Source organism: Dermochelys coriacea, chromosome 1 (genome assembly GCF_009764565.3).
Source record: "Dermochelys coriacea isolate rDerCor1 chromosome 1, rDerCor1.pri.v4, whole genome shotgun sequence".
Lineage (NCBI taxonomy): Eukaryota > Metazoa > Chordata > Testudines > Dermochelyidae > Dermochelys > Dermochelys coriacea.
The window spans coordinates 198,257,213-198,273,986 of NC_050068.2; the positions used below are offsets into that span (position 1 = coordinate 198,257,213).

At 40.6% G+C, this 16,774-nt stretch overlaps 2 protein-coding genes across 10 annotated transcripts in view; one reads left to right on the plus strand and one right to left on the minus strand.

The window, feature by feature from the left end:
* CMSS1 (cms1 ribosomal small subunit homolog) overlaps positions 1-16,774 on the plus strand; it is a 387,357-nt gene that overhangs the window by 229,426 nt on the left and 141,157 nt on the right. Inside the window, exon 1 of one of the 8 annotated variants that reach the window (XM_043511383.1) lies at positions 6,122-6,185. The exons of the other annotated variants lie outside the window; for them this stretch is intronic. Within the exon in view, the coding sequence (XP_043367318.1) occupies positions 6,137-6,185 (49 nt within the window). The 5' untranslated portion in view covers positions 6,122-6,136. Of the gene's footprint in view, positions 1-6,121; positions 6,186-16,774 lie in introns of those variants that run through there. 8 annotated transcript variants of the gene reach the window in all.
* The window catches only part of FILIP1L (filamin A interacting protein 1 like), a 287,759-nt gene that overhangs the window by 192,559 nt on the left and 78,426 nt on the right, over positions 1-16,774 (minus strand). The gene's annotated exons all lie outside the window — the stretch shown is intronic.

Here is a 16,774-nt window from a genome sequence, read left to right on the forward strand (position 1 = left end):
AGACGACAGGAAAGCTCTGTCCCCTCAGCTTAGCGCGTCTTCACCAGATGTGCTAGAGCAGCGCAGCTGCACCAGTGTAGCTGCGCTGATGTAAATTTGTAGTGTAGACCTGCCCTAAGTGTATTGTATTAAGGTAAAATATACTGATCAACTGGGCTCCATGTCTCTAATTGGTGTTAAACTACTGTACTACCTCAATGCTCTGGTTCATGCTTTTTTTCTTTACCAGTGGTTGGTTACCTTCCTTCAGCTTTAAACTACTCTACTTTGGTTCCAGGTTGACCTGTCTTAAAAGATCACTGCCTTGGTAGAAATTTCCTCGCTAAATTAAGGCAACAAGCAAAAGGGACTAGAATTGGGCTTGTTCACCATGGAACAATCTCTTCATTATGTTTCTAAGCTGGGCTCCTTCTGTATCCAGAGTTTTTCTCCTACTTCACTGAGTTTGTTTCAGTTCCTTTCTATCTAGTCTCACTCCTCCATGTGTGTATCTTTTTTGGCTATCCCTTTAATCATGCTGAAAAGAAGAACATGACTAGTGTGATATCCATACAATCTCCACACCATTCACGAGAGACAAATTTATGCTGAGGAAGGCAGATTCCAGGGGTGGTGGAACAATTTGTATAGTGGGAGTGTTGAGAGCCATTGAAACAAACTGTAAACCTTGTATATAATGGAAATTACTTCAAGGCGGGGGTGCTGCAGCACACTCAGCATCCCTAGTTCCAGCATCTATGGCAGACTCATGGGCCTACAAATGCCACTGGGGTGGCATTTATGTCTGTGATTAGTTAGCTGATACTACAAATTCAACAGAAAGCACTGTTTCTGTGTATCCCATGGACATAGCAGTTATTCATTTTCACCTATGTATCTTAGGTTCTCAAATGGTCCCTACTACGGTAGTATCTGAACACCTCCTACTTTTTAATGTATTTATCCTTACAACACCATTGGATGAGCAAGTGATATTATCCCAATTTTACAGATGAAATAGGTAGGCACAGAGTGAATTGCTCGAGGTCTCCTAGTAGGTCTGTGGCAAAGCAGGGAATTGAACCTGGGCCTTTCAAATCTCAGGCTAGTATAGCACTTGACATTGTTCCTTTAAATCTGATATGAAATGGCTGGTAAAGCTGTGATTTTTATGTTGTGTTTATTGTAATTCACTTTTAATACATCCCCTCTTGCGGTTCTTTGGTGTTGTGGTCATGATTGTGGTACATTTGCCCATACTTGCAAATGTAATTCATAGTGGGGGAAGAATCTAAAATGTAGTTTTTCTCATTAACGATTAACAGGAAAGTACTGCCTGTGTTCAAAAATGACCCTGCCTGCATATGTTACTTCTATTTTCCAGCACGGGGGAAATATTTATTTGCTCTTTCATTTGCATATTATATATTATTAAATGTAGTCATTGTTACTGTGTTTTGACATGTTACACTTTTTGTGCTTTTTAGTTTCTAATAAAGACATGGTTCTCAGCAAGCCTATAAATGATATATTAAAGCTTTTCCCAGGAGAAACATATGCATGGTTCCAGTTAATAACACTGGTATTTTAATAAGGAAGAGCACAGACGTGATAGTGGTTTGGGAGGCAGCTGAGGTAACATCTAAAAACATCTGGTGCAAGTTTCTTTAGGAGCTCAGATAACTACATAGACATTAACTTGGGTAATTTTCTATATTCTATCCAACTTAATTCTTTCAATTATGGACATTTGCATGTTCATCATTACAGTGACTAGGCCTCCTCAACTCTACTAATATGCCATGAGCTTGAAGCAATGAGTATTTATAGGGCTGTAAAGGATGATTTGTAAGAATGACTGCTTCACTTTCAACACAGTAACGCAGTAAATGCATCATTTGATTTTTCATGTAAATTAAAAGGCTTTTTGACATTTCCACTCCTATGTTCAGTGATTGTTTACGGATAGTGGACTCTTTAGTTGTACTAAAGGTGTCTATGTATCATCTTAGATCACAGGTGGACTGAGTTTTACTTCTATCCTGTCACCCTCCATATACGTGTGTTTAAAAACAGATTCAACCTGATTCTCCATTTCTGTCCTGTTTTCCAAGTACAGATGAAGGAATTTTTCCGGGGAACTTACATAGGAGATTCGATATTTCTTTTCACTGGCTTGGTATCTCTGGTTACACTGCTGGGTAGTTGGAGAGAATAAAATTTAAAATGTTTCAGATTCTCTGATCAACTGTCTTTTCTGTGAATTCTGATAAGTTATTTCTTGGGAAGTTCACTGAGAAGCTTGTTGCAGGCCAACTTCAGTAATATCTTACCATCTCAAATGTTTTAGATCCTTGTCAATCAGGCTCCACACCAATAGTAACTGATTTCCTCATGGCAATGGATACGGGACAAACATCTTTGCTAATACCATTAGACTTGTCACCAGCCCTTGACGTATTTGATTTTGAGGTGCTCTCAACACAATTGCAGGTCCTGGCATATGTGGATAGAGTTGCTTTAATAGTGGGGGTATGCTTATTGCTTTCAGAGTGCAATTTCTTTTCTTCAAGGCCTCTTCTGGAATTCTATAGGGCTCAGTTTTGGGGTCTTATTTGTCCAACATGTAAATGAAGACTGAGGCACTGTGGGCTGCAGTGTCATCAGTCTAGTTAGGTAGTGTGGCCTCCCTCTGACACAGAGGGGGGGAGGAACCACCCTCTGTGCCCAAAGGAGTGGCGTCAGACCTGCCTCACCCCTCCTGCCAGAAGTGGGTTCCAGGAACAGTAAGTACAAAAGGAGAGCCTCTGGCTCAGTTGCAGCTAGGATGCCAAAGGAGACAGACATGTCCTTCTTGCTCCAGCCTGCTGACTCTGCTGCCGAACCCAGCGATGCCCTGCCCACTGGGGAACCTATGTTTACCTTGGGCCCACCAGGACTGCCACTGGCCACCTACCTGGAGGAGACGGAAGACGCCCTGTGGTTCTAGGTACATCCTGAGCGGAGGGGAGGAAGTGGTCCAGGGACAGCCGACTTCAGTCGGGCTGTAGCACTGCCTGGAGCAATGTCAGCATATTGTGGCTGGAATCCCTGCTGACCCAGTGGCCACTCCGCCACTGTTAGGGCCCTGGGTCGGGGTCCGGTGGAGTAGGGTGGGTCTGCTTTTGCCCCTCCCCCTCCCGGAATCTATTCCTGGGGTGGCAGCCTCCTCTCCCCAGGTCAAGAGACCTGAGTTTGTCAGTCGTCTGCCAGAGCTAGGACACATGACTTCTGGGTTTTTGCTCTGTCCCTGCATCCTGGTCTCAGAGCTTAATTGACAGCTGTGTTTGCCCTGCCCCTGGCTAGAGGGCTCAGAGGCAACAGACTATTGTGTTGGCTCTGCCTCTTCTTGAAGGGGCCCAGAGTTTAAGCAGGGGCCAGGGCAAACCAAGTAGTCTATAAAGGTCCCAGGGATTAAAGCCTACGGGCTGCCCAACCCCAGCCTAGGGGCTGTAGCCTATTGCCCATTCGGGAGCTCAGCTCTGTTAAACTCGTTAGGACGCTAACTCCTTGTTTATGAATTCCCCTCTGATACTAGGTGGCGATCATGACAACATAGTGAGGCGGTTAGGCCTCCCTCTGACCGATAAGGGGAGGGACGACCGCCACACCACTTAATCAGTATGTTGATTGAACACAGTTCTCTGTCTCCTTTTCACTATGCATGGACACAGCAGTCCCCAGGCATAATGAGGACCTAGTGGACCTGAATGACAACTGGTTAGCTTAACCTAAATCTGGACAGGATTGAGGAGATGCTGGTTGTTGGAGGCACCACTTTAAAGAAATGCCAGAGACCATGATGGTTTGAGGGAGCTTGCCCACTGATTAAGGGTCCACAATTTCAATCATGCTATAATGTCTCTTCACGTGAAGACTCCAGATAGCAGAGGGACCTAGGAATTAAGCCCCCATTCATTGTCCTAGCCACAGAGAGTCATGCATTTGTCACCTCCTAAATATAATTAGAGAAACATGATCTATCTAGCGCTGACTATGGGAACTACTCGAAGGCTACATCTGCATCAGATGAAGCCTGTATCTCCCTGTCTTCTAAGTGGGACAGGTTCCACTAGTTGCATATGGATTATATGTCTTGAGAAGTTACTTCTTTAATTAGAAACTGACCTATTCCAATTTCATATGTAAATCAAAGCAGTTTTATTCAATATATGATAATCCAGAAAATCCATTCTAATCTCTCACATGATGTTATTGCAGTATTATTGTTACAAAGCAGATTACTGCAGTACAAAATTTTGATATCTGGGTCACATATTCTCATATTGCAGATCTGATCCCTTTGGGAGAAAGGGGGCTCAACCAACGAACCTGTTCTTCCCACATTGTCAAATGGGAGGGAGAGGTTGAGAACTATTGATATTAAAGATGATTAAAATAACAAAAACATTCATAGTACCCAAAGGGATAACACTATACTGTAGATGAATTGCTTATTAAGTTAGATGTCTTCCTAGTTATATAACTACATAACTCTAGTCTTATATCACTAATCTTGCTTTCTGTCCACTAATTGCAACATTTTTAGAATCTATAATCTGGCCTGTTTTAAAAGAACATATTGCTTCCAGGCTGAGTCCTTGTATGCCAAGTTTAATTTGAGAATGACTTTTTATAGCCAAGTGATAAACTCCTGAAAAAACAAATGTATCCTTAATTGTAACAAATAACTTGCTATAGTATTATGAATGTAACCTAATGTCAATAGAGCTAAATATTTACTTTCTAGTTTATTTAGTTCAGCTTTGTTCCTTTCTAAACTACACATTTCTCTGCTGCATCCCTTGATCAACTGGCTAGTCTTCCCAAACTCATAATCTCGGTATCTGCGATGTTAAAGAAACCAGAATGTGAGGTCAAAATTTCCATTACATAGCTGGACAGGAATTTCAAGGAATAATGCCAAAATCATTTAAAAAATAAATTTACAGGAAAGATGACTCATCAATCAACAATTGCAGGGCTAGAAAATAGAATTAGTTGTGAACTTTCTGGTAACAAAAAGAGAGAGAATGTAGTCTGCCTGACAGGGCAGGGGTGAAACAGGGTGAATGTTTTGTATTTCTACCATTTTTTTTTTTAAACTTGACCTCCATTTCCTCCCCTTCTCAGACAGGAGGAGATTTTGCAACTCTCATTTCAGTGCAAGGATTAGCCATTGCAATTCTTAACTTTTCTCATGCCTCACCCACGTTAAAGCTACCAAGTAAGAAAAGTTAGCTGGCTTGTAGTGGTTTGCACTACCATATAATAAACATGTGCACTACAGCATAGCAGGGATTCGAGAGGGCAGGGTAAGGGACAATTTTCCTTCCTCTAAAATACTGAAATAATATAGTAAGAGAAATTTTCTGACTGTGAGATGCATTGGTCTGTGGAATAGTCTCTCAGGGAAGTGGTGGAAGCCCCATTTATGTGACATTTAAAACTAGATTGGACAAAGCACTACAAAGTGTACGGTATCCAGGGAATATCCTTCATTGGCTCTTCCCCACCTCTCCCTTTAATTCCCCCCCTGCACACACACACACTCCAGGCTGGACTTGATGATCTGATAGGTCTCTTCTGTTTGTTTGTTTTTTTAACTCAGCTGTGTCTCAGAATATTGAAATTGTTAGCTGTGCTAGCCTTAAGCATGAGCAAAATAAATGGCTGCTTGGGGCTTCACATATTGGGGACCCCAACTCTCTTGCAAGCTTTGCATTTCACAGCCCAGCCCTGGTTTTTTGTCTGTTACGGGGATTGGAGTAGGTAAGAAATAACACATCATTATGCTGTCCCCTGCAAGCTGGAACAGAATGGAGACCATTCATAATCTAAAACTTCCCTGCCAGCAGGTTTGGCCCTGGGCACAGCAATGCATTAAGGCAATCCTGATCGTTAGATGCTTCTGTGGAATAACTACTGCTAATGGTAATAACTTCATCCTTCATCCTTTAAATGGTGTTGCTTTTTGGCCTCAGCATTCATTAGCCCAGGATACGATTATTAATTTATAAATAGGAAGTACCCTCATGCAGCTGCCAGACTAGAAATTGTTGTTCTGTATTTCCTTTTATTGCCAGGCTCTCTTCCCTGGAACAACAGTACGGAAATAATGGGACATGGGAAACCTGTCAAAAGGACATGTAGATTACATGCAAGCCGTATGTATCCTGCAAATTTTCCTGTAATGCAGCTTGATGCTTCAACACGTTATTACCCTGGCCATGTTATACTGTTTGACCTTGCCTGCGTACACTAAACCAGACCACGTTACAAGCATGTGTAACAAGGCATGTTATCTAGCTGTTGATAAAGACTAGGCTGGATTCTCCCTGCTGTGCATTGGTGTGGAGGGATTTTTCCCTTTGCATCCATGGAATGACCAAGGGGGTTGGCTCCTTGAAGCTCAAGGATGTTGAAAGAGTTGCCAAAAGCCAGAGCCATCTTCAAGGAGAGGCCTGGCTTTGCACTACCTCCTGCTCTCCCAACTTCATCTGTCTCCCGCCGCGCAGCATGGCTTCTCTGGGAGACAGTTAGCCAGAAGATTGCTTGCCCTCAGCTGACCACAGAACCTGCCCCCCTCTCCAACATGGGGAGAAGTTCTGTATGTGTACATGGAGCCCAACACCGAAGTTCATACTGACTTTGTCGCTACTGAACTTGAATGAGGAGTCCCTTGGGCTTCAAAGGTAAGTATGCCAAGAAAGGTTTCAGAGTAGCAGCCGTGTTAGTCTGTATTCGCAAAAAGAAAAGGAGTACTTGTGGCACCTTAGAGACTAACAAATTTATTAGAGCATAAGCTTTCGTGAGCTACAGCTCACTTCTGATGCATCCGATGAAGTGAGCTGTAGCTCATGAAAGCTTATGCTCTAATAAATTTGTTAGTCTCTAAGGTGCCACAAGTACTCCTTTTCTTTATGCCAAGAAAGCAGCACATCTCACCATCGGCTGGGTTCTTGTCCCCTCTGTTCCCACGCAGCTTGTATCTCCGTTCTTTTTTTCATATGATCTTGTGACGAGAGCCCCTCTCCGCCCCCCCCCCCCCCCCCGGGCTTGAGTGAAAGGCTGGAGGAATAGCCACAAAACTCTCACCACTCATTTTTGTGCCTTAGTTTTCCCTCAATAATAATAAATGAAACAAGATCAAACCTCTACACCCTTCCCACTCAACCAATGCAAAGTACCCCCTCTGTCCTTAAGAGTGGAAAGAACCTAACATGTATTTATTTTCTTTTCTTTTAAGGTATTATGATACCATGGTAATAAAGAATTAATAAAACCCTTGATACACAGAGAGAGAGAGAGAGACTTTACTGAGAAATTTCTTGGATTTTTTTCCCCATCCATCCAACCATAACTTTATATGAACAATTTTTTCTTTTTATTTGTTTTATGGGAGGGATTATACTTTGTTACTCTTTACATAAGTACTGTATTCAGTATAAAAATTAAAAAACAATTTAATACCCAAATGAATCAGAGTAGCTTTATTGCTTAAATGTTATACAGGAATTAATTAGTATAAACCACTTTTTACATGCATTACTGAGAGTGTAAATACATATTGTATCATCACTTTGTTTTGGGTGTTTTTCTGTTACACTTTTGATAGCATTGTCAACTCTTGTCGTCGCAGTGGCGGAGTTTCCTATACCACATGCTTTTCCATTTCAGCTACAGTATCTCTGTTATCATTTTTATTATATATAGAACCATTTGAAGTTCCATGATCCTTTAGCCTAATGTGCAGTAATCTCTCTGTAGGCATGATGGTATCTCTTATTTTAATATGGAGCTTGAAATTAAAAACCTCAGAAACATCAGTATAGGCTTGAAAGCAGCTTTTAGAGTCAATACTGGTAGCATCTCTAATTTTTCCATCATTAAAAACTGAATTTTTTTATTGTTGACCCATTAGTAAATGAAACAAAGGTGGGCCAAGTTTTAGTAAAAGCAGAAAAGCATTAATTTTTTAAACATATGAATAATGTTAATTGTCATGGAAAACTGTGTATGGTAACATTGCTTTTTAGTGTCTTTAATATTTAAATATCAATCTGGGTGTGGATAGTTGGTGTGATGCAAAGATACCCACAATTCAGGAAAATCAAAGGTCAGATCTCCAGTGGTGTAAAATTGTTGTTGCACTCTGCTCATCACCGTACATATCCGCCCTCTGTCCCATCCACATGCGGGGCTCAGTAACAGTCTGTTTATTATGTGATGTTTTAGCTACAGTAAAATGACTGGGATTTAAGCACCTCGGTCATGTAAACGCTTCTGAAAGTGTTACCCAATAGCAAGAATGTTATTTCCTCTTTATTTTCCTTGATGATAATCCCTTTCCTTCAGTGTTATAAAGTGGAAAACTGAAATCTAATGCACTCAGTAATCAGGTTTTGAAATTTAGGAAGCAGATTAAAAATCATAGGAGGAATGATACTCCCATGTAGGTAAAACGTTACCTATATTGTGTGAATTCCAAGTGTAACATTTAAAAATATATAGGTGCATTGTCAAGAACTGCTGTGACATTTCATTCCAAATGGTATGTAAGTGGTTTTATAAAGCATTCCAACAGAGTGACACAATTGGTGATGCTCCTGCTATGTGCGTGAGGTGCTTTTTTTCCTGCCAAGAGTGCTTCTCCCATATGGAACTTTTTTTTCCTCTGTTTGTTTTGGTTTATTAAACAAACAAAAAAACAAAACAAGATGTTCTATTGGGAAAATGTATTATTTTTATAAGAAGCATGTAAAAAAGAAGGATATTGAAAAGGGACATCCTTGATTAACCAAGCAGTGCTGGAATGGACTGCCTTTACTTAAAAAATATTTTGCTTTCCTTCAGGACAATATTTCTCCTTGGCCTTTAGTGAGGCTTTACCAGCGCACACTGTAAAATTTTCAAAAGTGCCTAAGTAATTTAGGAGCCCAAGGCCCATATTCAAAATTGACATAGGCGTTTAAGTCTCATGTGACATAGGTTCTTATGTGCTAAAGTCACTTTTGAATATGGGAATTGGGCTCCCAAATCACTGAGGTGCTTTTGAAAATTTTACCCAAAGTCACACTCTTTCCAAACTCCAGTCTTCATTGGCCATCCCAAAGCACGGGCCTCTAATTTTAAAATAAAGTTAATTTTACTTTTTTTAGCCCATATGAGGTCTTGCTGTACCCATTACTGCAGTTATAGCTATTTAGAGCTCCCAAGTTTTCTTTGTCCTGGTGTCATTCTAGCCATGATCTTTCTTCTTCTGGATCCAATAGTGGTCTGATAACGAAACAGACTGGGGGAGCATGCAGTTGACTTGCCTATATTTTGTATAGATTCCCTGATAACTGCCTATATTTGATATAATACTCCCTCATAATTCATAGGCTGGGCTCCACTCCCTGCGGAGGGCCCCCTGAGGAAGTATATTCTCTGTATTTCCTTCATACGTTGTATTTAATTTTAAAATAGTGCCCCAGACCAGAAGAAGAGCTCTGAGTAGCTCAAAAGCTTGTCTCTTTCACCAACAGAAGTTGGTCCAATAAAAGATACTACCTTGTCTCTCTCATATTCTGGGACCAACAAAAGAGCAAACAACCCTGTAAACACCAGGCAGTTTTATGCCAAGAGGAAAACAGGCCTCCTCAACAGCCAGATGCATTTGTCTAAGGTTCTCAGCATGGGTTCTCAGAGCTGCACAAGATGAATCTGTTAGCAAAGTAAGTCTGTGATAGGATTGAGGGGCACTACCTGGTTCCTTATGAGCTCAAGCTTCCTTTTCCCTTTCCCCTTCCCCTCGAGTAAGTGGTTATGGGAGGAGCTATAAGAGCAGTTGCATAGCAGGAGGGGTGGTAGAGAATGCCTGTGGGAAGGTCAGGCATCATATCCACGGCTCAGGACAGAGTCGAACCTCATGCTGGGGAGTTTTTCTGTTTACTTTTTAGTTAGGTAAACTTGAATGCGTTAGTAAAAACAGTCACCCTTTAGGAGGCGACTTTGCTGCCTATGACTAGGGTTTTTTCTTGTGCAGAGTCATTCTACTAGCTTACAAAATGCTTCAGCATATCTGGGATCCTGGATATTGATTGCCCTATGAGGGAGAAGAGGGCACTGTTTATAACTTCATGAGTTGGGTAACATAAATAAATTAATCTGTGATTTTTATCTTTACTTTTATAAGAAGGAGCTTAAGTCTGAATATAATGTATAGTGCAAGTCTGAGACACGCAACATACAAGTGTCCTTGACATACAGTTTTTTGAACTACCTGTGTTAAAATACCACCTAAGCGACTAGCAATAATTGATTGCCTAGTAGAGGGGTCTCTTTTAATTAAAGCATGAACAGGATTATACTAGAAAGCGAGGAAACTTAGCAGGGCATTGCCTATTGGAAGTGACTGTTAATGCAGGTGTCAAACAGTGTTTATGAAAATACACTGTGGAACTATGAAAATACATAGAGAAACTATTTAAGAGGAGGAGAATGATACTCTTTACGTTGAGGGGTACTTTAGGGCAATTTTTGGAGATAGACGTTTTCCCTAAGTTTACACAGTATTGCCAGCCCATGGATCCCAAATTCAAAACCCTTTAAATTTCTCAAATGTGACATGAATGGTTGTTGCACTTAAAAGGATGAATCATTACATATGTCTCATGGTACAAAGAAAATTACAGTAACAGAATTGCCTTGGTCATAAATTTCTATGAATTGTAGCCATGTGTCTTTAAATTCCTCCTGTTTCTCATTCAAATTAAATGTTACTCTATCAATACTTGCCAGATCTCTCTCACTTTCATGTCTGTCTGTCATATTTTAGCCCCTTTGATGCTATTCCATTTTTGAAGTAGCAATATCATTCTTTAACAATTTAAATTAGCTCATAACACAAATATTTTTATTTATCTAATCCATGCACACCATTATACCTAAACATATAATAAAACAAATAGCTTTAAATTGTGTATTTGAGCATAATAAAAATAATTAACGTCTTTACAAGTTTTATTGAAAAACCGAAACTTCCAAATTGACTGGGATTTTACACAAGTGGCTGAAAGGGGGTAAGCAAGAACCTCTTGAACAGCTCGGAAAACTAAGATCAGTGAGTCACTAGTTCAAATCTGTTACCAGCTGATGACTGTTCAGTACTTCACATGAAATGGGTTGATTCCAGGTTAGTTCCCAATGGACAGATTCCAATCACAGAAGCCGCCACCACCGCAGTGGCCACTTACTGTCACTTTTGCTGACAATCTCTGTAGAGAGGCCATAAACTGAAAGCGGTTGCAAACTGAACTACTCCCTCAACCCTAAGATTGGTCTTCCCAAGAAACAGGGTTGAGTTAGTGGTGGGGAGAAGGCTGAGCTGGAAAAGAACAATAGGTTGCATCCTTCTCCCTACAAGTGCAAGTTATAGGGTCAGGTTAACTATTGTCAGTGCAGTGACAGGTAAATTACATTTCTTGCAACCCACAAAGCCTCTCTGCACCTTGGTGAGGGCTTCATCCTGAGTAAGGGGGAAGTGGTGTTTCTCTCAACACCTTGACCTGAGATTTCTGCTGTGGTGGGAGCAAATTTCATTTGCTGCCAAGGCTCCTGGCAGAAGCTGCTGAGGGACACAGTGAATCAATGCACCTCCCAGCTGACCTGGCAATAGCCCTTTATCAGCCATTAATGCCTATTTATGTGTCTCTCCCCCCATCCCCAAAACAACAAAAACAAAAAACCCAGAACCACCTCCTGTGTATTTTCTACCTCAGAGACCCTTCATCAGCTTTTATGCCAAGCAATGGGTGAATCAGATCAGTTTTTGTCTCCAGACAAGACACATATTAGTAGTTAGTAAAACTGATAATGGTTTTTATCTTGGTTCTCTTTATTTCACAGTGAACAACCCTCTCTAAAACAAAGCTTGTCTGTACACTCCACGTTCACATGAGTAAGAAAAAAAAAATCTATTAAAGGCCCCAGACATTTTTCTTTTAATTCTTGCTGGAGTCATGTAATCTTTTGAAATGGTCTTGAAACTATTCTGACGTTGGCAGCTAGCATGAAAACATTGACCGATTCTCATCTCCAATACGCAGCATGCATCTCCGTGTAGCTATTTTTGAGTCACATTCCAATGTGCAGACAATAAAGGAAGGTCTGCTTTGCTTTTGTGGCCATCGTGTTTTTTTATTTCTGAGCTGAATGCTATTGTTGCAATGGTTTTTTCCCTCAGATTTTAGAATTAGGTCTGGCATCTTTGTGGTTCAGCATATTTGCTGGCCTTTTGACATTGGCAGTAGTCATCATAACGGGTGAACATGTATTTATCATTTTACGCAAAAGCTGTTTCACTCCTGTCTACCCAGATACAGCATGCAGAGTTGAATGTTCATCTATATAAGTGGTTGATTTTTCATAAGTCAGGTTCTGAAAAAAGAAAAAGAGGTAATTCTGATAGCACCCAGAGGATTTCACACCATCCCTATTCAAAGCCAGTAGAGTTTGTAGATTGATGCTGCTAGAAAGAGCCATGCCACCATTAAATATTAAATCCAGTTTGTTGCATAAACAAATTTTTACACAACTTATTAAAAACCACTGCCTTATTTTTCCTCTTTTTCTCTCCACTTTTACTTTTCTATTTCAATGTTGATTTTCTGGGATTAGGGGAGGGTCAGAGTTGGTTAACTTTTTGGCTCCTCTCCATGTCACCATTTGTCGGTTTGCCTTTCTCGCAGATTTCAGATTTGGCTTATCACCCTTTTCCCTATATTTTCTTCAGAGTTTTCTCTTTCTCCTCCTAACTTCCCTTCTCCATCAATCCTTTGCCCCCTTCCCTGCCCTGGTCAGTTTGTGATGTGGGCCAGAGCTTGGTTCCTGCTCACCCTTCAAGTGCTGGTGAATTGACAGTTAGTTCCATATTTCTTTCTTAAGAAAGGAATCTCAGACTCCTGAACGGAAGCCCAAAGTAGCCCTTTGCTCCAGAGGTTCTCCCAGACAGTTAAGTTTTTCTCCACTGGTCCAGTCTTCCTGTGACTCCAAGCACAAGCAACTGCTTCTAGTCCTTTTTCTCTACAGTTTTGTCATTCTAGTCTGTTGGTTGCTGAGTGCTGCAACGTGGATTGTTTCAGCCAGGCATCAGCTAGGCTGGCACAGACATGGCAGGAGTTTGTGGGGAGTGGCTGACTTCTCCTGCAATCATGCACTTTCTGCATCAAACTGGGAAAGATAAACTGTTTCCATTTCTTATCAAACAAACTACCAGGCCTTTTTATGATGAAAAGGAGGAGGGGAGGGCTTGAAGAGCAATTGGGTGTTCCTACTGCTCTGGGAAAAGACAGAGGCTGCACAATCCAGTGAGACCCAAACAACTACATATGTGTGCACGTGCACACTCTCCGTTCCACCCCCCACCAGGTGATACTTGGAGTCAGATTTTTTCAAGGCAGATGGATCCGTTATCATTTATTCTAACCTAGTAAATGGGACTTGGAGGCACAGAAGGTTAGAAGCTCCCATGCTGCTGGTTCTCCTCCAGAAGCTCCATTTTTAGGGATCTCTAAACAAAAAAAACCCACAACAACATGGTGGGTTGTTGTTCTGCTACTATAATTATACTTGGGATTTTATTTTTTAAGTTCTCGGTGAACTGTTTGAGAATCAACTTGATATACTGGTCTAATGATTTAAATATGTATGTATGTAGACAATTTTTCAAATGCATGTTGTTTGTGTTGTGCAATAAAAATTACCGCAAATGCACAAAAATCAATTTTCTAATTTAAATAAATTATTTTTACAAAAAGACAAAAGGTCCAGTTTTTTGGGATTGACTAAAAACTGGCACAAATTCATTCAAAAATGTCATTTCTGGGTTGTATTTTAGGAGTTCAAAAATTGTCCATCTGTGCATCTTCTGTCCTTTAAAATTGTTTATAATGTCTGAATAGATTTTGTAATGGGGTTTCTATTAAGCTAACTTCATCCATGAATGAATCCTCATGTTTCACCCATAAACTGAGATGCCAGTCTTCTAGCATGAATGTAATCATAGAATTTTAGGACTGGAAGGGACCTCAAGAGGTCATCTAGTCCTGTCCCCTGCGCTCGAGGCAGGACTAAGTATTATCTAATGCAGAATCACCAAAAGGCGAAATACTACAGATGTGTTCTGATGCTTTCTGGCTCTCCTTAAATTAAAGAGTAAAAAAGTCTCTTATATGAATTATAGGTTTCTCTCTCTGAAGTATTTAAGCTTGGTTTCAGCCTTGTGCAGTCTAGGATTTTCTATTAGCAAATAAGAGCCATCGATGCACTTCATGTTCTAACAGTCACCATATCAGACACAGTGTATGTTAGTTTGGGCTAAGTTTAATGCAATATTAGAGTTGTACATTAAAACACAAATAGCCGGGGGGGCAATTTTCCCATTGTTAGACACCAGACATCCCTTTTTAGTCAATGGAAGTTAATTATGTCCTGCAGTGGGAGAATCAGGAGCAAAGAATGCAAAAGTTAAGCTTCCCATTGTAATATTGTCTCAACCATATTGCACTGTACATTTAATACAGTAGAACCTCAGAGTTACAGACACTTCGGGAAGGGAGGTTGTTTGTAACTCTGAAATCTTCATAAATCTGAACAAAATGTTATGGTGGTTCTTTCAGAAGTTTACAACTGAACATTGAATTAATACAGCTTTGAAACTTTACTATGCAGAAGAAAAATGCTGCTTTCCCTTTATTTTTTTAGTAGTTTACATTTAACACAGTCCTGTACTGTATTGGGTTGTTGGGTTTTGTTTTGTTTTTTGGTCTCTGCTGCTTCCTGATTGTGTATTTCCGGTTCCAAATGAGGTGTGTGGTTGACTGGTCAGTTTGGAACTCTGGTGTTCGTAACTCTGAGGTTCTACTGTAGTCTAAATAGCCATGGGGGTGGGGGGGAACAGTGATTGAAACCTTCTTGTACTGCCTGCTTTTGAGAAGGAACATGCAGCATTGCTTTCAGATGAAACCCTAAATCCTTCTCCAAAAACTATGGAGAAGAAGGGAGTTAATTCTAAACTTGGGCCCGAATTTTTGGTTTTGAAGCAGATTCCAAAACCAGGCAAATTTCTGATGCTTTCCGGTGTCATGGCAAAAGGTTTTCCATAGTGGTAGGTTTCGGCATCTTGTAGCACATAGTTGGGGAGAATATCTTCTGCTTACTTAGCAGAGTGCTGAAGATTGTCATTTTCTGTTTGTGCAGACTTCAGTTAAATTGTCCATCTTTTTATTTTCTTATGCAAACTGTCATAGGGAGCCCTGCTGCTGACCTTTGCGCTGTTCTTGGGCCTTTGGCTGCCCCTTCCTCATAATGAGATGTAGGACTCTATGCTCAAGCTGACCATCTCCTTCCTTTCCTCCCTCTGTGTCTTGTGGATTGCATAAGTCTTGGAAAATTTAATACAGCATTTGTCATAGCATGCCTTGCATTCTGGCATGGTTTAAAAAAAATGGGTGTTGGATGGGAATCATGTTACACTGCTCATTTTGAGGGGAATTTGGGGTCATGGTTTAGCATTCTATTGGTCTTGTCATCCAAAAGCAGTGGGGATGTCTCTGTAATCGCTTAGGGCATGGACATAGTTTTTATTGAAATATATTCCATGCCATGGAAGCCTGTGCAAAACCAGAGAAAGCCTGACTAATCAATTCTTTCTGGGTTGCAATGGCGTACATTGTGTCCATATCTCTTGATATATGTATAACCTGTTAGCTCTCCCGTCTAGGTTTTACATACTTGTCTCCAAACCTTTCAATGGTATTTGATCTTTTTTCCATAATAAGCTGGGTGAGTTGACACTGCTACAAACACAGCGGAATCAGAGGACTTGGATACAGCACAGTCCCAGTTTGTAGCACGGGTGGGATATTAACTGCATTTTGCAAACAGATATATCTTGTCTGACTGCAGGAGGTCAACAAATTGTCATTTACATCATAGCAATATGACACAACAAGGATGGGAATTAGTAAAGTGCTGGTGAATATATATGCCCTTTACCTCCAAATTGCCAGGTCAAATCCACCCTAGGTCAGTAGTAAATGAAAGAAAGTACAATTGGATAATTGTTCAGTGGCTTGTGTGAAATTAATTTGATAGTTTCAGTTCGGTTCCCACTGAACAACTGTCTGTTACAAACCCCCCATATTGGGTGTTACTCAGATTGCAAGCTCCTTGGGGCAGAGACCATCTTTTTTCTGTGTTTGTGCAGCACCTAGCACAATGGACTCCTGCTCTGTAATTAGGGCTCCTAGATGCAACAGTAATGCATATAATTATTAATAATTGGGGTCTTGGTTTACGATTGAATGGGCATAGAAAGTGAACTACCTTCTTGCTAGCAGGTCTGAATTGTCCATATTTCGACCGAGGCGGATTGATCTAGCTCTAAGATGTGAGTCTCGGTTTTAGTTATTGGTAATGACAGGGTGAGTGTCCTTTCTGATCTGGAAAAAAACAGCAATGGCAAAAAGTAAGAATTGAGATTAGAGGATGTATGTGTGTACCTCAGGTCAGATTGGCTCCAAAATGAGAGATATTCCTTTGTTGTTAAGGTCAGCTCCAGTGATATGAGAGATTAATGGAATGCTCTTTGTGGGCCCAGTTTTAAAATTTGGTTGCCACAGTTTTGCATTTGGCTGCTCAAATCACTTAGGACCAGAATTTCCCATCTTCATGGGCCTACAAGTTAGACAGCTAAATTCATATCTAGTTG